General features: G+C 43.1%; 1 protein-coding gene across 1 annotated transcript; it reads left to right on the top strand.

Annotated features, from left to right (window-relative positions):
• Nucleotides 1–2,152: 2,152 nt before the first annotated feature.
• Nucleotides 2,153–12,618, top strand: LOC140203569 (probable G-protein coupled receptor 139). The gene is made up of 3 exons (XM_072269614.1): nucleotides 2,153–2,222; nucleotides 2,425–3,323; nucleotides 12,310–12,618. The coding sequence occupies exons 1-3, from the start codon at nucleotides 2,153–2,155 to the stop codon at nucleotides 12,616–12,618; spliced, it is 1,278 nt and encodes a 425-aa protein (XP_072125715.1).
• The last annotated feature ends 12,513 nt before the right edge of the window (nucleotides 12,619–25,131 follow it).

The raw sequence follows: 25,131 nt of genomic DNA, 5'->3' as shown, positions 1-25,131 counted from the left end.
TCATCATGCCAGTAGAGGAAGCCATGTTCAGAATGGGAAAGAAAAGTGAAGCTGAAATAGGTAGCCACCCGCAGATACTCTGTTTAGCGGCGGACAGATCAAAAGTGTTCGATGAAGCGATTCTGGAAGGAACATTTTATTTTATAATGTACTGAATCTGGTCGCCTTGCAATGTAGAACGGCGATTGACCCGGTGTCTTGCTTTGTTGTTGCACGGACACTTCATTCTATCCTATCCTGAGGAAAAGTAAAATCCGTGTAAATCCTGTACCTAAATCTATGCTCAATTACTTTATCTAATTCTGATACTGTTAAACGTGTCCTGCTCTCTACGGTGGCATAATTTCGCATCACTCCATCGTGTTCCCCTTCAGCATACAGTGCTCTGGGAAAATCAGACATCGCCTCTGCCGTCTCTCCTCAGGTAATGTATTGGTGAATCTCCTCTCACCGTTACCATCACTATATTGTACTTCCTATGATGCGGTGCTAAGAACATCTCGTACATCTACACAAATCTGAACAATGTTTAATTAAGTTGAAACATAATCTCTCTGCTATTATATGGAGAGCCCCGACTAATGAGAGCCAGTATCCCATATTGCTTCTGAGCAAATTCATCGATCTGCTGTGCCCTCAATAACATGCATGTAAATATGTTTTCCGGTTCGTCATCTCATATTTATCTGGATTAATGCCCATCGGCCAGTTCTCATCCATTTGGTCAAGACAATGGCATCACTTCGTACCTTCTTTAAAGTTATTTTACCGTAATACTTAAACGCTGCTAGATCGGCACAGCGAAAGTATCGAGTGTTCCCAATTAATTAATTTAGAAAGAGAGCAGTGTTCTTCAAATTAATCATTTCCAAGGATCACTGAACGCGGACTGGTAAATTTGAATGGGCAGTGCTTATTCAGGCCACGGCACTTTCAATGAACGTAATGGGAAGCGTGATTTTCGGACCAATGCATTGAGTTGGGTAAATTATTCGAGTCAATTAGGTTGGTGCCATAAAAGTGGTTGATTGTGGGGAAATTTTGACCAATAGAAACATGGCATATGTACTTGTGCACGACAAAAGACGAGAAAGGATTCTCGTGATAGTAGCCAGCGCAACTGGGAGATGATTGCTGTACCTACATTCGGAGGTGATTGATTTATTAGTGATGTGAGAAAATGGAGAATAACTGGCAGAGAATGAGGTGCGGAACTTCCTTTAATGTTAACAGACAACTCTTTGAAGATCATGGGTAACCTTCAGCTAATACGTAGGAAGAGCGGACCCAAGATGAAGATCAATGCCGCACAGAGCCAATGTCAAATCATGTGACTGTTCATAGTTTAATTCAATTGATCAATTTAAAGTAAAGCATCCGAAATAACTTTCTAGGTTTAAATTTGTTTTCCCTCTGTGAGATTTGCGGAAAGTATTATGTGCATGAGAAACAAAGAAAAAGATCGCTGTCTGTTGCTTTACAAAAGAACTATTCCTTTTACTTTTTGGCGGAAGAGTTAGACTTTAAGAATAATCTTGCATAATATGTTGCGAATTATACCGTTGATGCAGTTTAACGAGCCATGAAGTTATAAAAGAGCGGAGACAAGACAACAAGAAAGTAAAGGACATCACCTGGTGTCGACTGTACCAGTTGAAGACGAAACTCCAAGATTAATTTATCATACTAATTTGGATTGAAGTGTAAATTTGGAACTGTCGTGCCCGCGTGTGTGTGCGCGCGCACAAACACACACACACACACACACACACACACACACACACACACACACACACACACACATACACACGTGTGGGCATATGTTTGCGAGTGTATGGATTGATGTGAAAGTTCGGATAATTTTACAAACGTGGTTATCAGACCAATAATGTGATTGTATATGTTCGCAGTTGACACGCAATAGCAAAATTACTTATAGTTTAGGGAAAACTTAAACTCTGAGGGTGTTAATTTAATTGTTTCATTATTGCAACTCGGATGAGTGATGACGTAATCTATCTTTGTTTCTGGGGCAGTGCGATTTAATTGTCCTGCTATCAGTTTCTGTCATTTATATAAAGGAATCCTTTCCTGCATCACGGACATAGAGTTGCCTGTTGATCAAAAAATTCACCCTCGGAACTAGGAGACCATGCATGGACAAACAAAGGGCCTCGCGTATGCGATTTTCTACCCACTCCTGGCAGCTTTAGGTGTTCCAGGTAAATGATACATTGCGCAGACAGTTCTGCGCTCCTCTTGAATTTGGCAGAAAATATCTGTACGTTCCAGTCAGCTGCTTCGTATGCTTTACATGAGCCTTCCACATCTGTGAAGGTTCAGGAGCTTCGTGTGTTTTTATGTTTTGTACAGATGCAGCAACATCTAAAGTTACTAATATCGACATTTCTTTCTTTAAAATAGGTAATCTAACGACAATTGTGATCCTGTCCCGCGGAAGATGCGGTCTTTCTAGATGTATTACTCGATACTTGTTGGGTATGGCAGTGACGGATCTCCTGGTTCTTATCATAGCGGTTATATTAAACCGGATGAGTGTCATTTACTTCCCGGTATTTTTCCTCTCCATCACACCTGTGTGTAGCCTAAAAATTGCACTAATATACGCAGCTAGAGATAGCTCAGTTTGGTTAACGGTCGCTTTCACCATCGATCGCTTTGTAGCCATTTGTTGTCAGAACTGGAAAACAAAATATTGCACGGAGAGAATGGCACGTGTGCTTATAGCAGCCGTCTGTGCTGTGAGCTGTGTAAAAAACATACCATGGTACTTTGTTTATGAACCTTTATATATAATTGACGGTGACCCATGGTTCTGCAACATTAAATCAAGTTTTTATTCGGAACTATTCTGGGCAGCTTTTGATTGGATTGACCGCATTTTAAACCCCTGTGCCCCATTCCTCTTGATGTTGTCACTCAACGCATTGACTGTCAGAAACATTCTCGTGGCGAACAGAGCCCGCCGGAGACTGCGGGTCCAGAATACTGGAGTCAGGCAAAACGATCCAGAGATGGAGAGCCGAAGAAAGTCAATCGTTTTACTCTTCACCATCTCTGGAAGTTTTTTGGTATTATGGACCCTGTATGTTGTACATTTCTTTTACGTGAGATTTACAAACAATAGTTATTCGACAGGCTCGAATCTCAACGACCCCTGGTTTATTCTTCAAGAAACAGGAAATATGTCGCAGCTTCTGAGCTGCTGCACAAACACTTGTATTTACGCGGGTACTCAAACGAAATTCAGAGAGGAATTCATAAATGGTTTGAAATATCTGTTGATTCGAATTAGGAAACAGGTGAGATCACGATCATAGAAGGTGAGTTTGCCTTCTAGATCAGTTCTGATTTTTCATGCATCCGCTCAGAAATAGGCACGCGTGTTCCTATCTGTATATCTTTCTCGGATGTAGTCTTTCTGATTCGTGGAACTAACCTTTGCTGACAGATATCGACGGTCTGTTACTCATTGTGGCTGGCAAAAACACTCTCATTGCCAATGAAGCGCGCTGGACACCTTGGGTTCATCGTGATGGAGAGACGCACGGACCTTTTTTTGAATTCATTTATCATAAAAAAAAAAGAAAAACTCTCCCGGGGACTCACAGAATTGTCATAGAAATAATAGTTTCCCAAGCAGGAGTATGGTGGATGAAAGCTGACCGTCATAAAGGATCAGCCATTTAGGACTGCAAAAAGATATATAAAAAAATAGCCCTGGATTGGTGACATATCGGAATTCTTTTTCTAAGAGGACAGTGGAGCCTCGGTTACAAGTACAACAGAATTTTGAATAATAATTACTACAAGGTTTACGGAGATTTTTTGGAAGTAAATGGAATAGCTCTGATGATACCTGATCTCATTAAATAGCAGAGGACACATAACTGGCCAAATGGTCTCTTGATATATTCAAATATTATGTTAGTAATCTCCAGTGGCATTACAGAGGAAAAAAGTAATGATCACTGCTTGTTTTAGAAGTATCAGACCCACATAGTCTGTCATTCGCTCGGAATGTTACTCGGAAATAGCAACACGGGCTCCATGCACTACTTACGCCACGGACGCTCCACCCTCCACGAATGTTCGCAGCCCAAAGCAGGTTGCTATCGTCCAGTAACACTGTACTGAAGTGTTCTGAGAGGTTGATGATCAACCATATCAACTCCTTCCTGCAACAGATTTAGAACCGCTTGAAGACCACAGTTATTTCGAATTGGCAGGAACATCTCCTGGACAGTCTCCATCAGCCTAAGGCTGCGTGCTTAGCCCCCCTGATCTACTCGCGTTATACCTCTGACTATGCGACTGTGTGACTGTGTAGGCCGAATCAAAACTGATGACGAATCAGCATATAGCATGGAGAATGGCAATCTGTCTGAGTGGTGTCACGAAAACAACTTCTTACTCGTTGATAGAAAGACCAAGGAGCTGATTTTTGACTTCAAGATGAGGATGCCAGCGTTCACGAGCCAGTTCTCATCGAAGGATCAGAGGCGGAGAGGTCAGTAACTTTAAATTCCTCATTTCCTAGGACCTGCCTGGGGTGCTGCAATGCGGAGGGAGCACGACAGTACCTCTACTTCCTTAAGTGTTTGTGAGATTCGGCATGACATCTAAAAGTTTGACAAACTTCTATAGATGTATAGTGAATAGTATCACAGCCTGTTGCCGAAACACCAATGTTCTTGAATTTCAAAACCTATAAAAAGGCAATGATACGGCCGTGTCCATCACGGATAAAACTCTCCCCACCATTTCTCACATGTACACGGAGCGTTTTCGCAGGAAAGCAGTATCCATCATCAGCGACACCCATCACCCAGGTCATGCTCCCTTTTTGCTGCTGCCACCAGGAAGGTGCGGGAGAATTAGGACTCGAACAGACAGGTTCAGGAACAATTATTACCCCTCAACCATCAGACTTTTGAACCAAAGGGAATAATTTCACTCAACTTCATTTGCCCCATTACTGGAATGGCCCTGTAACCTATGGACTCATTTTCAAGGACTCTGAATTTATGTTCTCAATAGTTATTGTTTGTTTCTTTCTTTCTTTATTATTATTATTTCTTTCTTTTTCTATTTGTAGAGTTTGATGTCTTTTGCACACTGATTGAACATCCAATTTTTGTGGTCTACCCTTGGTTCTATTGTGGTTATTATTCTATTATGTATTTGGTGAGCATGCCAGAAAACAATGAACGCAAGAGTTGTTATTGTGACATACGTACATCTACCTTGATGATAAATTTACTTTGAGCTTTGTGGTTGCTGGCAGATAGATTATAAGAGGTGACCTGATCTTGTATATAAGAGGATAAGATGCACGGATCGATTGGATAAGAAGAGACTTTTTCCCAGGGCGCAAATAGCTTATTCGAGCGGGTATAATTTTAATGGGATTGGTTGAAAGTATTGGAAGGATGCCAGAGATAAGCTGTTTACACAGACGTTTGTGAGTGTTGGAATGCCCTGCAACAGGAGGTGATAGAGGCAGCTACATTATAGTCATTTAATGAAGTCTTAGATGGGTACAATGATGATAAACATCTGGATGGCTATATTGGGAGAAAGAGTTAAATTGATCTTAGAGTCGGTATAACATTGCAACACTGTGGGCCGTAGGTACTGTACTGTGCTAAGTATTGCCTTTATTGCCGAAGAATTGAGCTCAAGTATCACGATTCTCTGCTGGCGCCTGCGTACGAAGCTCCCACTGTCGATCTCTTCTGAATAAACACGAAACTATATATTTCACTTCTTGTATGTCATTTATGTCTGCTTTTCGTATTGAATGCATTTCTCGGATTGTTGGAGACTGTGATTTACAGTTTGGAGATTGTTTAGGTGATCCAGCACTTTGCGGTGTCAGAGAGGCTCCGGGAGGCAGCGAGCCTCGAGGTGAGAAGGCTGTGGGGATTGGGGGGTGGAGTGCGGAGCGGGTGTTTGACTACATTTCGCCGATTAAAGCTTCCATTGTTCGCCAATTGAAGCGACAAGGTAGATTGACCTATCGAGCCGAATGTGGAAGGTGAGCGCGGTGTGCCTGCCTTCTGATCGCTGGAGGGGTCACTTTGCTGCCGGAGAGAGGAGCCTGTGTGGCCTGTCGCTTTGTCCGGCGAATGGTACCGAGGTTTTATGCGTTTTGGATATGGATATGAATATTTATTTGGACCATGGTCTATGGACTGCCTTCAGTCATGTTTTTTTTTATTTATTCAGTGCTTTTCGCCCCTTATTTTTCGTTTTTTTGTGCGGGGGTGAGCATTTGGGGAACGATGTTCTTGTTGCGTTTCGAGCGGGGGAGGGTGTTGATGATCGTGTTCCCGTCCTTGGTTTCATGGATATCTGGGGAAGAAGAATCTTAGAGTTGTATACTTTGATAATAAATGAAACTTTGAGATCCTTTGAGCCTCATGCAACAGTAGTAGGCATCATCTGTAATATCATATTCACTTCTGATCGTCCCATTATAGTTGGGATGTCGAAACTTTGGAGTGCATGCAGAAGTTTACGAGGAAGCAGTATAGAATTAGAGGACATATGAAACAGGTAAAAATTGGACAAAAGAACTATTTTCTCTGGAGCAGCCGAGGATGTGGGGAGACCTGATGGAAATTTATAAGATAATGAGAAGCATATCACAATACTCCCAACACAACAAAATTCTTATACAACTTCAATATAACATCCAAAGGCCTGTACTCAGTAATGTACTCTAATTTATGAAGGTCAATGTGCCAAATAATCTCTTTATGACTGTATGTACCTGCGAGATTACCTTCTAAGTATTACAGACCTGTATTCCTAGTTACTTCAGTTCTATCGCATTCTGCAGTGTCCTACCGTTCACTGTGTAACTCCTACTCAGTTTTGTCTCCATATTACAACACCCCACACTTGTCTACATTAAGTTCCATCAGTCATTACGCAGCCCATTTTTTCCTGGTGATCCAGATCCCGCTGCTAGCTTTGTTACCCTTCCTCGCTGTCCACTATATCCCCCATCTTGGTGGCATCCGCAAAGCTGTTAATCCATTGCATCACGTTGTCATATATCTGCAGTACAACACTAGTCACAGGCCGCCAATCAGAGAGACATCTTTCGACTACCACTCTCTGGCTTCTCCTGCTAAGACAATGACGAAACCGATTTATTAATTCATCCTGAATGCCAGGCAACTGAACCTCTTGCCCAGCTTCCCGTGCGGGCCCTGTCCAAAGTCCTGAATGAAGTCCGTGTAGACAACGTCCACTTCATCAGCTTCCCTGATCAGCTCCTGGGAAAACTATAAATTTGGTCAGACACGAGCTACCACGCACAAAGCTATGTTGTCTATTCCCAAGTAGGCCAAGTCTGTCCAAATACTCATATATCCGGTCCTTTCCAATATCCTCCAATAATTTTCCACTATTGAAAGCAGGCTGTATGACCTATAATTTCCTGGCATATATTGAAAAGCTGAACATCATTCCCCATCCTGTAGTCCCCTGGCACTTCACCAGTGGTATCTCTGCCATGTTCCATGCAGTTTCTGAACCAGCCTCCCACAAGGTTCAAGGAGCGGCCATAACAAGCGTCTGTACTTCCCACGAGAATTTTTCCTCATGACAGCATCACCTCCTCTTCACCAGTCCAGAGTACCTCTGTGGCCATCGCCTCATCAGCAGATATACCACTACGGATAATATTGTTATTAGAGGCGGGGTGGTGGTGGTGGTTACCTATCAGAGGAAGGTCACAGCGGTCGGGAGTCTGACTCTACGATTCGGCAGGGAGAGATGGGAGAAAAAGTTAGCTGAGGTGATAGCGGATTCGTTAATTAGGGGAACACAAAAGAGGTTCTTTGGGTGACAGCGAGGTACCCATATGGCATATTGCTTCCTGAATGCTAGTGTCTGGGACATCTCGGATCGGGTCCTCACCACTCCTAAGTAGTAGGGTGAAGAGCCAGAGGTCAAGGTCTTAAAATAGAGTTGCAGAGGGATGTAAACCAAAGTGACAGAACAGTTAGTGAAGAGTTCGTGCACACAGATGTTGGTAAGACCTCAGACAAAGTCAGTAATCGGAAGCTTGAGCGTGCTGCCACTAATGTCCTGATCTGCGTATATTTCAATGCAAGAAGCGTCGATGCAAAGGTGGATGAGTTCAAAGTATGGATCAACGCCTGGAATTATGATATTGTGGCCATTCGTGAAACTGGGCTGCAAAAGGGGTAGGACTGGCAATTCAGTATTCCGGGGTTCCGTTGTTTTAGACGTGACAGGGCGGGAGGAATTAAAGAAGGGGTGGCGTTGCTTCTTCTTCTTCTTCTTCTTTGAGTTTTTACGGCAGTTGGGGCGTTGCGAATCAGGGATGACGTCGCTGCAATACTCAGTCAGGACAGACTGAAGAACCCGTTTCGTGAGGCGTTATGGGTGGAACTGAGAAATATGAAAGCTATGACCACGTTGATGAGGCTAAATTACAGCCCACCCAACAGTCCGAGGGATTTAGAGGAACTAATTTGCAGAGAGATCGCAGACTGTTGCAAGAAACATAAGGTTGTTATAGTCCGTGATTTTAACGTTCCACATATTGACTGGGGCTCGCACACTGTACAATGACTGGACGGGATAGAGTTTGTCAAATGTGTTCAGGCACGCTTCCTTAATCATTCATAGAAATCCCAACGAGAGAATGTGTGATACTCGGTCTACTATTCGAGAAGGAGACGGGGCAGGTGACATAAGTTTGTGTTGGAAACACTTTGCATTTAGAGATCACAATGCCATTAGTTTCAAAGTAAATATGCAAAACGGTTAGGACTTGTACACGGGCTGAGATTCTAAATTGGAAGGGAAAAAAGCAATGTTGACGGTATCAGAAAGTACCTGGCAAGTATCGATGGGGACAGGCAGTTTTCTAGCAAAGGTATTCTTGGTAAGTCGGACGCCTTCAAAACTGAAATTTCGAAAGTGCAAAGCTTCACCTGTCAGAATAAAAGGTGAAGAGAACAAGTATGGAGAACCTCGGTTTTCATGAGATATTGACGCACTGGTTAAGGAAGAAAGGAGGCGCATAGCAGGTGTAGGCAGGTAGGAACGAAAGAGATGCGTGTGGTGTGTACGGCATGTAAGAGAGCACTTCCGATAGAAAGCAGGAGGGCTAAAAAAAGGCATGAAGTGGCCCTAGTAGACGAGGTGAAGGATAATCCTTAGTGATTCTACAGGTGTATTAGGAGCAAAAGTATTGCAAATGACAAAATTAGACCTCTGAAAGATCAGAATGGTAATACATGTGTGAAGCCAAAAGACATGGTGGAGATCTTATCAGGAGACTGGCATCGAGACTACAGAAGTGTGCAAAGCGGCATCAACTTCATGAGCCCCATACAGATTACAAGGAAGAGGTGTTTGCCGTCCTGGGACAAATCAGGATAGATAAATCTCCGGGGCTGACAGGGTATTCTCCTGGGCCCTGCGGAAGGCAAATAGAGATTTCAATCAGCCTTAGCAACAGTAGAGGTACCCCAGGGATCCGGTGATAGCCAGTGTCGTTCCTTTCTTTAAGAAAGGCCGTAAACATAAGCCAGGAGATTGTAAGCCATCGATTCTAAAATCAGTTGTGAGAAAGTTATTTCAGGGTATTATAAGGGACCGGATATAAAAGTATTTAGATAGACACGACCTGATCGACATGGTTTCGTGTGTGGTAGTTGATGGCTAACCAATCTTTTAGATGTTTTCGAGGAAATTACTGGGAAATTGGATGAAGGCAAAGGAGGGAGTGTTCTCTGCATGGAGTTTAGCAAGGTTTTTAACAAGGTCCTCTATGGCAGAGTGCCCCAGAAGCTTCAGTCGCTCGGGATTCAAGATGAGGTAGTAAATTGGATTATTCACTTGCTTTATGGAAGAAGCTAGAGAGCGGTGGTAGATGGTTGGTTGCCTCTGACTGGAGGCCGCTGACTAGTGGACTGCCATTGGGATCGGTGCTGGTTTCGTTGTTGTCTGTCAACTATATAGGCAATATCATATAATGAGATTAACTGGATCAGCAAATTTGCGGATGGCAGCAAGATTGCGGGTGTAGTGGACAGCGAGGAGGGTTATCGTGGTGTCCAGAGGGATCTGGATCAGCTGGAAAAATAGGCTGAAAATAGCAGATGGAATTAAATGCAGACAAGTGTGAAGTGTTGCAGTTGGTAGGACAAACCATTTTACACTGTGCACGGTAGGGCATTCGGGAGCGTGGTAGAACAGAGATCTGGGAATATAAATTCGTAATCCGTTGAAAGTGACGTCACGGGTAGATAGGGTCGTGAATAAAACCTTTAGCACATTGGCCTTTCGTAAATCAAAACACTGTAGGAGTTCGGAAGTAATGTTAAAGTTGAATAAGAGGTTGTTGAGGACTAATTTGGAACATTGTGTGCAGTTCTGTTCACCTTCCTACAAGGAAGATGTAAATAAGTACAGAGAAAATTTACAAGGATGTCAGGTCTTAAGGACCTGAGTTATAAGCAAAGAATTCATAGGTTTGGAACTAATTCCTTCGAACGTAGATGACTGAGAGGAGATTTGATAGAGGTATACAAAATTATGAGGGGAATGGATACGGGAAATGCAGGCAGACCTTTTCTACGGAGGTTGTGTGGGACTACAACCAGACGTCATGTGTTACGGGTTAAACGTGAGCAGTTTAAGGGAAGCATGGGGGGAAACTTCTTCACTGAGAGGGTCGAGAGTGTGTAGAAAAAGCTGCCAGCAAAAATGGTACATGTGAGCTTGCTTTTAAGCGATGTTTGATGTATGGAGGACTATAGTAGTTCGATGGAAGACAGCAGTTTAAAGTTTCCGTATGGACTAGATGTGCCGTGGAGTCTGTTTTGTGCTGTATTTTTTATGACTATGCAATCCATGTACGTGCTCCTCACCAGTGTTTTGCCTCAGTCCACAGTCCGTCTCCCGAGTAAATGCAGATGCAAAAAAAAAATCCTTTGAAGATCTCCCCTATTTCTTTTGGTGCCAAGCATCGATGACCAGGCCGTTCGTCCTTTTGGTCCCTTTTGTTACTAATATATCTGTAGAAGCCCTTAGGATTCCCATTCACTTTATCTACCAGAACAATCCCAGGCCTTCCTTTAGGTTAGATTAGATTCACTTTATTGTCATTGTGCCGAGTACAGATACAAAGCCAATGAAGTGCAATCAGCATCTAACCAGAAGTGCAGAAGAATAGTATTATTTACAAAATAACAGCGAATAAAAAGTAAGTGCTACAGCACCCAAATGTAGAAGTACTGAGACAGTACAATATGGGTGCAATACTGCTGAGCACTGTGATGTGAGGTTCAGCAGTATCACAGCCTCAGGGAAGAAGCTCTTCCTGTGCGGAGGCTCCTGTAGCGCCTACCGGATGGGAGGAGAGTAAAAAGTCCCTGGTTAGGGTGAGATGCATCCTTGATAATGCTTTTCGCCCTGCCCAGGCAGCGTTTATGGTAGATGTTCTCAATGGTGGACAATTGGGTGCCGATAATTTGCTGGGCAGTTTTCACCACACGCTGGAGTGCTTTGCGATCCGATACGGGACAATTCCTATACCACACTGAGATGCAGTTGGTGAATATGCTCTCAATGGTACAGCGGAAAAAGTCCGTTAGTATCCTGGGACAGAGGTGAGTTTTCTTGATGCTCCGCAGGAAATAAAGGCGCTATTGCGCCTTTTTGATCAGGATGGAGGAGTTCAAGGACCAGGTGAGATCATCGGAAATGTGGACACCAAGGAATTTGAAGCTTGATGCACGCTTCAGCCCCTTACTCCTTAGTATTTTCTTCTTAAGTGGTTCCTTGCATTCCGTATAATCACCGTATTTCCTTTCTGCCTTTACCTGCTGCGTATTTCCCTCTTACACTTAACTGGAACCTGCATATCCCTCGAACACCAAGTCTGAGATTCGTCTTCCCACTAAACAAAGAGAACGATGAAATCCGTTCAAAGAACGTCACTCCCCACACTCCACCAACGGGCAAAAAAAAAAAAAAATCCAGAAAGCATACAATTCGCGCAGGCGGAAGGAAAAAAACGAACGAAAACAAAGAATATGAAATACCAACTCACAAAGTAACGGACAGAGTCCAACATAGGCAGTTCAGTGACTTCAGTTCAATTTAGCGCACTGCCGGTCGTTATCTGAAGACCGCCCCGATCAAAATAGCACAAAATAGCAGGAACAAAAAGAGCGACAAGAAACCAGAAATACGTCATAACGTGAAATACAGAGTCCCCAAACCCCGTAGATAAACCTTGCAAAAGACCCAGGAGTCCAGCACCATCCCATGGCATCATCGAAGGAGCGAGAGGGGCCATTCGAGCGCATGGATCTTCCTCCGGGAACACCGAGCGAGAGGGAGAGAGACCGTCGCATGCAGATTCCTACCTCCGACAAAAGCGAGCAGAAACCTCCTTCTGCAGAAGCGAACGTGAGGCTATTGACGGCGCTGAATTATTTCAAACTTCCTCGACGCATTAGTCGTCGAGCCCGGCGAGAAATAGAGTCAATAATGAGCTCTCGCTCTGTCTCCAGGCTTCTTGGCCTCGAAACTTAAGCTTCGCCCGAAGCCTCAAAAATACCCTCGGAGACAGTAAAGTGACAGATCACTCAATCGGCGTCACTTGGGCCACTTCTATTTCACCATAATTATCTTGAAAATTGGTATTGTCGTGTACCTTTCGCTAGGTCTTATAACAAAGAACCAAAAAAACACAGTGGATCTGTTCAAAGAGATGATTATTACTTGCAAGGAGAAACATCTCCAATTCTCATGAATAGCAGGCTGCTACTGCTTTACAATTTACAAAGTTCCCTTTTTAAAATCAAGATTTCAAGTTATTCTTTGCCTATTTTCTGTTCTGCAGGTAGGCTACTCAGCAGCTTCAATCCACATTTGAATCTCCCGTTAATTACACAATGAACAGAGATCAAGATATTACAAGCCTCTAGTCACATCCACTCTTCGCTCATAGAAAAGCACTGTGGGATTATGCAGTTTCCATTTTGCCACGTTACAAGATTAAATTTATTAAAACCTCAAATTTTCGAATATATTTCCACATTTCCCTTCTTGTCATTGCATGACAACACCATAATTCCGTAAACTTGTGTTTTAGAATGTAGTTATCAAAGTGATTTCAGACATTCATGTAATGATACTGTCTCAGAGCTTTGGTCAAGCAAAAAAAAAATCCGGTTTTCCTAGACTGCATCAATTTCCTAATGCTCTCGTCTTCCAGGTCCAAATATCCTAGACAGAAACCCAAGAAGATGACTTTTCCAAATGTGTTTCGGACCAATATGTTGTGCCAAAAGAATATGTTAATATGGGTAAAACGACAGTGTTTATTGGTTTTGTTATAATTTTACTATTGTGCTCTGTTTTGTAGAATTTATTAAGCCTTGACTTAAATTCTCTTTAAAGTTTTCCTTTTCACTATTTTCTTTGCTCTTTGATATTCCACATACTGATATGTTTCATATTCATTTCTCGGTTGCTGTATTGTACCCTACCAACACTGTTGCACCTTTCTTTATATTTCTGCTCTGTCTTTATGTTTACTTAATCGAGCCCTAAGTTTATGTTCCTATCTGAAGAAAATAGTTCTATTATTTGAATTAATTACTTTATTTTGATAACGGTGGTTCTGTTTTCTTGTTGAAAACGGATGATAGACTATAGACAATAGGTGCAGGAGTAGGACATTCGGCCCTTCGAGCCAGCACCGCCATTCACTGTGATCATGGCTGATCATCCACAATCAGTACCCCGTTCCTGCCTTCTCCCCATATCCCTTGACTCCCCTATCTTTAAGAGCTCTATCTAATCCTTTCTTGAAAGCATCCAGAGAATTGGCCTCCACTGCCTTTTGAGGCAGAGCATTCCACAGATCCACAACTCTCAGGGTGAAGAAGTTTTTCCTCAACTCCGTTCTAAATGGCCCACCCCTTATTCTTAAACTGTGGCCTCTGGTTCTGGAATCCCCCAACATCGGGAACATATTTCCTGCGTCTAGTGTGTCCAATCCCTTAATAGTCTTATATGTTTCAATCAGACCCCCTCACATCCTTCTAAATTCCAGTGTATAGAAGCCCAGTCGCTCCAATCTTTCAACATATGAGAGTCCCGCCATCCCGTGAATTAAGCTCGTGAACCTACGCTGCACTCCCTCAGTAGCAAGAATGTCCTTCCTCAAATTTGGAGACCAAAACTGCACACAGTACTCCAGGTGTAGTCTCACCAAGGCCCTGTACAGCTGCAGAAGGATCTCTTTGCTCCTATACTCAACTCCTCTTGATATGAAGGCCAACATGCCATTAGCTTTCTTCACTGCCTGGTCACCTGCATGCCTACTCTCAGTGACTGATGAACAAGGGCACCTGGATCTCGTTGTACTTCCCCGTTTTTCTAACTTGACGCCATTCAGATAATAATCTTCCTTCCTGTTCTTGCCACCAAAGTGGATAACCTCACATTTATCCACATTTAACTGCATCTGCCATGCATCTGCCCACTCACCCAAACTGTCCAAGGCACCCTGCATTTTCATAACATCCTCCTCACGTTTCACACTGCCACTCAGCTTTGCGTCATCTGCAAATTTGCTAATGTTATTTTTAATCCCTTCATCTAAATCACTAATGTATATTGTAAATAGCTGCGGTCCCAGCACCGAGCCTTGTGGTACCCCACTAGTCACTGCCTGTCATTCTGAAAGGGACCCGTTAATCTCTACTCTTTGTTTCCTGTCTGCCAACCAATTTTCTATCCATGTCAGTACCCTACCCACAATACCATGTGCTCTAATTTTGCCCACTAATCTCCTATGTGGGACCTTATCAAAGGCTTTCTGAAACTCCAGGTACACGACATCCACTGGCTGTCCCTTGTTCATTTTCATAGTTACATCCTCAAAAAAATTCCAGAAGATTAGTCAAGCATGATTTCCCCTTCGTAAATTCATGCTGACTCGGACCTATCCTGTTACTGTTATACAAATATGCCGCTATTTCATCTTTTATAATTGATTCCAGCATCTTCCCCACCACTGATGTCAGGCTAACTGGTCTGTAATTCCCTATTTCTCTCTCCCTCCTTTCCTAAAAAGTGGGATAACTGATCCTGAATCTAAGGAACATTAGAAAATGACTACCAATGCATCCACGATTTCTGGAGCCACCTCCTCAAGTACCCTGGGATGCAGACCATCAGGCCCTAGGGATTTATCAGCCTTCAGTCCCATCACTCTACCTAACACCATTTTCTGCCTAATGTGAATTTCCTTCAGTTCCTCCGTTACCCTAGGTCCTCTGGCCACTATTACATCTGGAAGATTGTTTGTGTCTTCCCTAATGAAGAAAAATCCAAAGTACCCGTTCAACCCGTCTGCCATTTCCTTGTTCCCCATAATAAATTCATCCATTTCTGTCTTCAAGGGCCCGACTTTGGTCTTAACTAATTCTTTCCTCTTCACATAGCTAAAGAAGCTTTTACTATCCTCCTTTATATTCTTGGCTAGCTTACCTTTGTATCTCATCTTTTCTCCCCCGTATTGCCTTTTTATTTATCTTCTTTTGCTCTTTAAAAGTTTCCCAGTCCTCTGGCTTCCTGCTCATCTTTGCTATGTTATACTTCTTCTCTTTTATTTTCATACTGTCCTAAACTTCCCTTGTCAGCCACGGTCGCCCCTTACTCCCCTTAGAATCTTTCTTCCTCTTTGGAATGAACTGATCCTGCACCTTCTGCATTATTTCCAGAAACACTTGCCATTGCTGTTCCACTGTCATCCCTGTTACGGTATCTTTCCAGTCAACTTTGGCCAGCTCCTCCCTCATAGCACCATAGTTCCCTTTGTTCAACTGTAATACTGACACTTCCGATTTTCCCTTCACCCTCTCAAATTGTAGATTAAAATTTATATTTTGGTCACCACCTCCTAATGACTCCTTTACCTCGAGTTCCCTAATCATATCCAGTTTATTACACAACACTAAATCCATAATTGCCTTCTCCCTGGTAGGCTCCAGTACAAGCTGCTCTAAGAATCTATCTCAGAGGGTCTCCACAAACTCCCTTTCTTGGGGTCTGGACCAACCTGATTTTCCCAGTCTACCTGCATGTTGAAATCCCCCATAACAACTGTAGCATTACCTTTGCGACATGCCAATTTTAACTCTTGATTCAACCTGCACCCTACATCCAGGCTACTGTTTGGGGACCTGTAGATAACTCCCCTTAGGGTCTTTTTGCCCTTACAATTTCTCAGTTCTATACATACTGACTCTACATCTCCTGATTCTATGTCACCCCTTGCAAGGGACTGAATTTCATTCCTCACCAACAGAGCCACCCCATCCCCTCTGCCCACCTGTCTGTCTTTTCGATAGGACGTATACCCTTGAATATTCACTTCCCAGCCCTGGTCCTCTTGCAACCATGTCTCTGTTATTCCTATAACATCGTACTTGCCAATTTCCAACTGACCCTCAATCTCATCCACTTTATTTCTTATTCTTCGTGCATTCATATATAATACTTTTCATCCATTACTCCCTTCATCTTTCACATCGATTCCTATTGCACTTGCCCATACTCTCCGATCCCTTCCTAAGCTTTCTGCCCCGTTAGTTCTGTTGTTCTTTCTTAACTTTCCTTATTCTCTCTTTCCGTTTAACTCCATCCTTATATTTCCTCCACCCCCCCCCCCCCACCGCCAACTACTTAGTTTAAACACACCCGTGCAGCAGTGGCAAACCTGCCTGCCAGAATGCTGGTCCCCCGCCTGTTAAGATGAAATCCGTCCCTTTTGTACAATTCATCCTTGCCCCAAAACAGATCCCAGTGGTCTAGGAATCTAAATTCCTGCTTCTCGGACCAGCTCCTCAGCCACACATTCATCAGGGAGATCCCTGATCTCCCTGTTCCTGCCCTCACCAGCACGAGGAACTGGAAGCAAACTGGAGATAACCGCCCTGGAGTTCCTGCTTTTCAGCCTTCTTCCGAGTTCGCTGCAGAATTTCTTTCCTCTTCTTCCTGACATCATTTGTGCTGACATGCACCACCACTTCCGGCTGTTCACCTTCACCCTTGAGGATGCCCTGCAATCGTTCCGTGACGTCCTGTGATCCTGGCACCAGGGAGGCAACACACCATCCTTAAATCCCGCCTGTTGCCGCAGAAACCCCTTTCTGTACCTCTTACTATGGAGTCTCCTACTACCACGGCTCTGCCTGACGTCTGTCTCCTCGGCTTTGCCTCAGCGCCAATTGTTGACTCGCAGACCCGTCCGCCTCTCAGACTGGCCCTGTCTTCTGTAGCGACAGCTTCCAAGAGGGTGAACTTGTTTTCAAGAGGTACATTCCCCGGGGTCCCCTGTACTCCAAGCATTCATCCCTTCCTCATCGTCTCTCCCCTTCTCTCTTCCGGTATCTTCGGTGTAACGATCTCGCTGCAGCTCCTGTCCAGAAAACTCTCGTTTTCCCGGATGAACCTGAGTTCATCCAGTTGCTTCTCCAGTGTCCCAACACGGTCCTTCAGGAGCTGAACCTGGACACACTTTCCACAGTTGTAGCAGCCAGAGGCACCATCAGTGTCCCTGACCTTCCACATCATGCAATCACACTGATGCCGTGACTAAAGTACACAAATACTTCTGTCAAAACCTCGAGTTTTTATCCGTGGTTTCTGAGGATGCTTTTTTTTTGTCATCGTATCATTGTTTTTATTTGTTGAATAGAGAATTATTGATTGTTTTGCGTCGGGTTGGGGCTGTTTTCGTAAAAGTTTCTGATTTTGTTTTCCATGACCTTGCAGGTGATGAATTTAATAGCTTCTGGATTTTTTTCCGGATGATTTTATAATGTCTTTGTGTAATTTGCATTTCTTCTGTGTCTTGAAGGACTGCTGTTGGGCCCTCATTAACTTGTATTCTTATTTGATGTTTTGGGTTTATTTTGTCTGATCATGGGGAGAGGGGTGGGTTTAATTAACACGGCACGAATTCGTTTGTGCTCTGGGATATATGTAAAAGGGAAATGCTACCCGCTAAGTGCTCGGCCGATTTTGATTCTATTTTGGAGTGCTTCTAACCGAGGTTTTCTATTCTTTGTCTTTTTGTATTATTCAAGGTTTTATTGGGTTTATTTGTTTAATTAAACTCAGAGATTAACTCTATTATTCTGAGTCTGCGTGTTTTCCTGCGGCTGGATTCGATCATGAACCCTAACAGGTCAACTAAGCAAATCCTGGATCCATCATCACTCGAGCTTCGGGCAGCTCTGGCTCAACAAGCTGCCCCAGTAGTTAGACATCGTCGTTTGAGACCATAACCAAAACCCAAGGAGCCGGAGAATCAGGTGAATCTCCGTCTCAGTCATACGATATCGAAAAGTTATCCAACCTGCCCAATCCTACGCAATTTGACAGGAACCCCGAGTCTTTCTATGGGTTTCTTACTCAGTGTTCCCTGGTTTTGGAGATGCCATTGAAGTTTCCCAAATAGAGGAGTAATGTAGCATACGTGATTTCACTCTTTTCGAGACAAGCACGAGACTGGCGTCCACTTTGTGGGAGAGAGCTGCTTTTGAATATGCCACTATCAGGAAGTTCGTTCGCGCGATACGCAGGGTCTCTATTCAGCCCGTCTGCAGCAGCAAGCAGCTGGATGACTTCTTCGAATGAAGCAGGGGTCGCGAATCGTGGCAGATTGTTATATTGAGTTTGGGACTTTAGCTCGAGAGAGACGGTAGAAATATGCAGCCCTCTTTTCCGTTTTACTGAAATTTTGATAAACTGAAAGATGAATTGGCAGCCCGTGAACCCGTGCCGGACCTTACGGGCTGATTGATTTAGCCATCGGCTTTGATGTTCGATTATCCGAGGAACAGCGGGTGCAACGCAGTAAGTTTACTGAACTTGGTATTTCTTGCCCCGCTTAACCAATATTGTTCTCGTGCCCACGAAACCTTCCAACGACGTCCCCACTCGCTACCGAGGAACTCATGCCAGCTGGGCAGAACCCATCTCACCACTGTCTAAAGGGATATGGGTGAAAGGCAGGAGATTGGGGCTGAGAGAAAAAAATAGATCAACCATGGTGGAATGGCGAAGCAGGCACGATATACCGAATGGCAAAAATCTGTCCCTATATCTTACGGTTTTATATCAGGACGGTTATTATGAATTTTCTGCTCCGTAATAACAGATTAGTCATAATACAATTTGGAGAATCTGACCCGAATAGAGCCAACATAGCTCTGCAGCTCACTGAGGCACGCAAGCTTCCAAGCCACAGCAAGGTTGTGCTCCCCTAGGTGATGAGTTTTCTGAATTTGTCATTTCAGTCCTTATTTTTCTTTGTAAATTTTCCACATCGGTTTCAGAGAAAGATCTTTTTGCCAAAAGAACACGGCACGACTGACGGTAGTGATAACCGTGCTACGGGACGCGATGAAGGAAGGAATGAACACCGCCAGATATGGAGGACAGTCATCGCCTCATTTACGGCAGCAGCGTAACGGGCAGGACAGTAGAGATGTGCACTCAAACACGCTTAGATTAGCACTGCCTCGGACATAAGGAGGAAGAGGAATAACAGTAATACAAAATATACACAACAGTGAGATATATTTTTATCAACGAATACAGGATTCAGCACTAAATCCGAGCATATGCAGTTCTGATAAGAAGTACATACCTCTAAACTTAAATGAGAGCACAACCCAGAAAAATGAAGTGATTACCACCATTGAAGAAAAAGTTAACCAATGGAAGAGTATCGCTCTGCTTGGAAGACATATCGACGATCTGGGCAACTAGATGTCGACAGAGAAACGTTGAGCGCCTGGTTCACAGTTGGAGACCTCTTCCCAGAAACATAGGGATTCCTTTTAGCAATACAGGGCCAGGTAATTTACATCTGTGCTCAATTCTGGTCGCCTCACTGCGGGAAGGATGTGGAAACCATAGAAAGGGTGCAGAGGAGATTTACAAGGATGTTGCCTGGATTGGGGAGCATGCCTTATGAGAATAGGTTGAGTGAACTCGGCCTTCTCTCCTTGGAGCGACAGAGGACTAAGAGGTGTACAAGATAATGAGAGGCATTCGTCGTGTGGATAGTCAGAGGCTTTTTCCCAGGGCTGAAATAGGTAGCACGAGAGAGCATAATTTTAAGGTGCTTGGACGTAGGTACAGAGGGGATATCAGGGGTAATTTTTTTTACGCAGAGAGTGGTGAGTGTGTGGAATGGGCTGCTGGCGGCTGTGGTGGAGGCAGATACGACAGGGTCTTTTAATCCTGGATAGGTACAGTACATGGAGCTTAGAAAAATAGAGCGCTTTGGGTAAGCCTAGATAGTAAGGTTCGGCACAGCTTTGTGGGCCGAAGGGCCTGTATAGCGTTGTAGGTTTTCTATGTTTCTATGAAAATGATCAAAAATACATAATAAAAGACCAATAAATTCATGCCGATAAATGCAAAAAAAAGAAGAGAAAGTCCAGAGAAACCTTAAACAATCCAACACATGACAGGATCCTGCAGCTGTTTAATTCAATCTGATTACTTACACGGGCACAATCAAGTGGCAAACATCATTCGCCAAATCCTGCTGTAAAATTCACACCGTACGTTACTATAAATACAAAGCTGGTCAAGTTTTAAGTTACTTTATTTTTTCTACGATTACCACAAATTATACTACGACCAATCCGTGATCACAGATATGAAAATCCATAACGACTGTCCCGATAATATAAGATAAACAAGTAACAACTGACTTAATAGCCTTTCCAAAACAGCTATAAAATATAGAAATCAATGAGTGAAAAACTCCAGAGGTATGCTAACTTAAAAGAGGGAATTGAAAGTCTGTTGAAGATGAACAGAGGATCCATTGTCCTAAAAGTAATACCTAGCCCTGGTATTAGCCCAAAGTCACTACAGAAAAGCGTTAAACAGTTTGAGCTACAGAGCAATATCTATGTAAATCTCCAGAAAACCCCAACACTAAACACAACAAGAATAGTCCGAAATTGAGAAATGTGTGCTTGGCTATGACCACACCCTAGGTTTAACCAGCTTGAGCCGGTGAAGGGTCTTCTGTCGTCCCTCAGACTCTTCTCCAGGTTGCGGAGTGCGGAAAGTTCTGCAGATATACAGGGCAGGTAGGAAATAAAATACCATCCGCGAACCAAAGTAGGACCAAATGCCGGCACGTCTGTACCCAAATTGGGCGCAGCTCCGGTCAGCACCTGTTCTCCATGTTAGGGGTGACTGAAACCAAAACCTCACCGCAGGTATAAAAAGCATTACTCTTTCACTTGAGAAATGGAGAGATGAATAACCTCTTTTCGGGCTTCCAGCCGAGTACAAGTATCGAATATAACCGACGTTTCGATGACAAGCTCTGCCAACTTCATCAGGGGTGGAGAGATGTCCACGCTACAGAACGATACGGCTGCTGCCTGGGGATCGCCAGGGCATACCTTGAGCTAACACTGGGAATGACAGTACGCGAACCGCTGTTGATGCACGACCGAATAGGCGGGCAGGCACCGGGAAATCCGAAAAAGATATGGCTAGCATTCAAGTTAGCCGAGCAACACCACGAGCTGGAACTACCGCAGATGTTTCTTTGAGGAGCAGTCTGCTTACAACTGAGACCACTCAAGAGAGGAAAACACGCACGAAATGGTCATTAGAGGTAAGCACATTAATAATACGTGCCTATTATAGAGAAAAGGAATTTGAGACTGATGTGATAGCACACAGGCACAAACGTCATCAACAGTTTATACCATGATACCCCTTCATGTAAGTAAATGCACAGCGAAGTAGAGTGATAGTAAAATATAACTTAATCCCTATAGACATAAACCAAACAAAACATGACGTTGCACAATAGATGGAAAGAAACCAAACTAAAAATAACAATGCTATACAAACAAATAATGAGGCAGTAACCCACCGAAGCACTAATGATTTTTGCAACTGCTTCACAACCGGGCGGTAACAGCAACAACACGAATGTAGCGCCTTCGCAGAATGCTGATGACGAAGCTGAGGTAATCGACAAAACTATCCGAATATTTAGCACCACACTGATACTCTCACAATATTTCAAGAACTGCACATAATGATATACTCTGCAGTACTGTGCAATGGCTCCAAAATAGAGGCGCTCGAATAGAAACCAAAAACTGAGTAATGAAACGAGAATACCGAAGCTGGAAAAGAGATCAAGAAACAAAATTGACCCTTATCAGCAGAAATGGTCTTCTAATGGAGTATAAAGTATATAACACGAATAAGAAAGTTAAGAGAAAAGCTAAGGAAATACTAAGGACGTACGGTATAAAGTCTATACAAGACACGATCAAGCTAACAAAAGCATTGTAGAATTTATAAATTCACTAACACAAAAGCTTGGTGCATCCAAAGCCAAAATAATAGACACAAGGAATGTGCCAGATGATGAAGACAGAATTATCATTCAGAAACAATCTCAGATGGGGATAAGAGGGTGTATAGGAGCGAAATATACCAGACAGTTGAGTAGCGTCGCAGCAACAACATTGGACTCAATGTCAATAAGACAAAAGATCTAACTGTGGACCTCAGAAAGGGTAAGACAAGGGAACACAAACCAAACCGCACAAAGGGATCAGAAATGGAGAGATTGGGAAATTTCAAGTTTCTGGGTGTTAAGATCTCTGAGGATCTAACCTGGTCTTAACATATTGATGCTGCTATAAAGAAGGCAAGAGAGCGGCTATATTTCATTTGGAGATTTGATTTGTCACCTAAATAACTTCTACGGATGTACAGAGCTGAGCATTCTGATAGTGCCCACTGTCCGCTATGGGGGGCGGGGGATGGGGTTCATAATCAGAAGATTTATTGCTCTTCTTCCTATATTATTATGTATTGTATCGTACCGCTGCAACTAAGTTAAATTTCACGACACATGCCAATGATAATAAATCTGATTCTGATTCTCAAAAAAAGGCTGATACAAGACATTGAAAATAAATTGGGCGTGCCGAAATATCACCAACCCAAGCACAGAATTACCAACAAACACAGAGATAATGAACTTTTCGTCTAATGTCTGGTCAAACAGGATGACACACAATCTGAAGCGAGCTGGATAAGGGAGGGAAAAGAACGAACTCAAATAATCAAAGAAATGCAAGTATCTGAAAATACAATGGATATCCCAAAAGCAGTTATTAAATAAATCCACAACTGGAAAAGTACTGGCAGTGATTATATTCATAGGTTTTTGTATAAAAATTACTTGCCTTTATCCGTACCAATTCATATCCGTACCAATTTTAAAAATCCTGAAAAAAACGCCCTAATTTTTGAAAGAAGCTAAAACATATCTCTTACCAAAAGGAGAAATCAGAAGTGATCCATTAAAATATCCTCCTATTACTTTGTTGCAAACTATATAAAATTGTAACCTCATGCCTCTCGCAACTAATCATCACTCACTTGGTTAATCACAATATACGTAGAAAAGAGCAGAAAGGATGCCGTAAGGGTATGAAGGGATGTATCCTGTTTGTAGCAAAATCTTGCTTCAAAATACAAACTCAAAAAAAGTCTTACTACAAATACAAGCCTGATCTAGTTTTAGAATCAGCGTCCCGCAAATTATATTACAACCCATTCGTTATTACAGATGAGACAATCCTGATGTTATTTCTACTGGATTAATTTACTATACTAAAGCCGGTATAAAAAAAGAATATCATTGTTGTTTTCCCACCTCCGACAGCACGTGTGCGGTTTATACTGTGCCTCTGTCTCACTTTGGTCAGGGAAGGGCATTGTGGCCACATTTAGCAATACAGCAGTAACTAATTATTTTATATAACCAGCAATATGTAAAACTGTGCTTAGATTTTCTTTAGGTTGACATCTGCTAAGGTCTCATTGTGGAAGTTTATGACATGTACCTTTAAAGGTTTCTGCCAGAGCTTTGAGTGTACTCATTGGGCATAAACCGTAATTCCGCATTATAAGCAAAGAAGCTTTTTTCTGTATTTCTTTTGCTGGACGTGGTGGTTACATTTAACGGTACGTCATAGTACAGGTTCTCCAACGTACGAAGTTGTGCCGAAGAAATTAAACTCATGACTTAGGCGGATCAATTCTGAGTGCACATAGTTCATATCCCCACGTTTTCGGCATGCTCCTGTATCTACGTTTGAGCATCTTGAACGCCTCTGTCATATATGCCTCCACCACTACTACAGGTAGAACATTCTAGGCACCGAACACAGCCTGTTTTAAAAAACCGGCCCTACACATCTCCTTTAAATTTTCCCTCTCAGCATTTGTGCACCCCCTCCCTAGTTTTAAACTTTTCAGCTCTGGGAAAAAGTTATCGACTGCCTACTCTGGCTATGCCTCTCATATCTTAGAAGTTCTATTAGACTCCCTCAGCCTTTCGCCGTTCCAGAGAAAACATCTCTATTTAGTTCAATTTATCCGTTTTAGCAGATGATTTCTAACGTAGCCAGCATCGTAGTAAACCTCTTCTGCAACTGCTCCGATTCATCCTCACCATTCCTATAACGAGGTGACCAGAAATGAATGCAATGGCCCGGATGCGGTCTACCAGAAGTTTACAAAGCTGCAACATAACTTCTTGAATCGTGAACTCAATGCCGCGATTACAGATATATCATACAAATACTTTACCACTCTATTAAATTGTGCAGAGACTTTCATTGTGCTATGGAGCTGGGCCACAATTTCCCTTCGTATATAAATGTGGCACCACTAACTATGTGCTTTCCTTTGGTATCTAATTTCCCATAGTGCAACATCTCACACTTGCCCGGGTTGAACCCTGTCTGCGCTTTCTTCTCCCAAATCGTCAACTGATGCATATTCCAATTCATTCTTTTGCGGCCTTCCATCCGATCCACAACGCCACTGATCTTTGCACCATCTGCAAACTTATAACCTACCCATCACGTTTTCATAAAACAAAGGTCCATCGATGTTCCTGCGGAGCTCCACTACTCACGGACGTTTAGCCAGGAAACAGCCCTA

This window comes from Mobula birostris, chromosome 10, assembly GCF_030028105.1.
Source record: "Mobula birostris isolate sMobBir1 chromosome 10, sMobBir1.hap1, whole genome shotgun sequence".
NCBI classification, from domain to species: Eukaryota; Metazoa; Chordata; class Chondrichthyes; order Myliobatiformes; family Myliobatidae; genus Mobula; species Mobula birostris.
This window is presented reverse-complemented; position numbering and strand designations above follow the sequence as displayed.

Coding starts and splice junctions, on each gene's coding strand:
- LOC140203569 (XM_072269614.1), top strand. CDS start 2,153: ATGCATGGACAAACAAAGGGCCTCGCGTATGCGATTTTCTACCCACTC. Junction 2,223..2,424: donor GGCAGCTTTAGGTGTTCCAG/GTAAATGATACA, acceptor TCTTTAAAATAG/GTAATCTAACGACAATTGTG. Junction 3,324..12,309: donor TGATTCGAATTAGGAAACAG/GTGAGATCACGA, acceptor CAAACCCCGTAG/ATAAACCTTGCAAAAGACCC.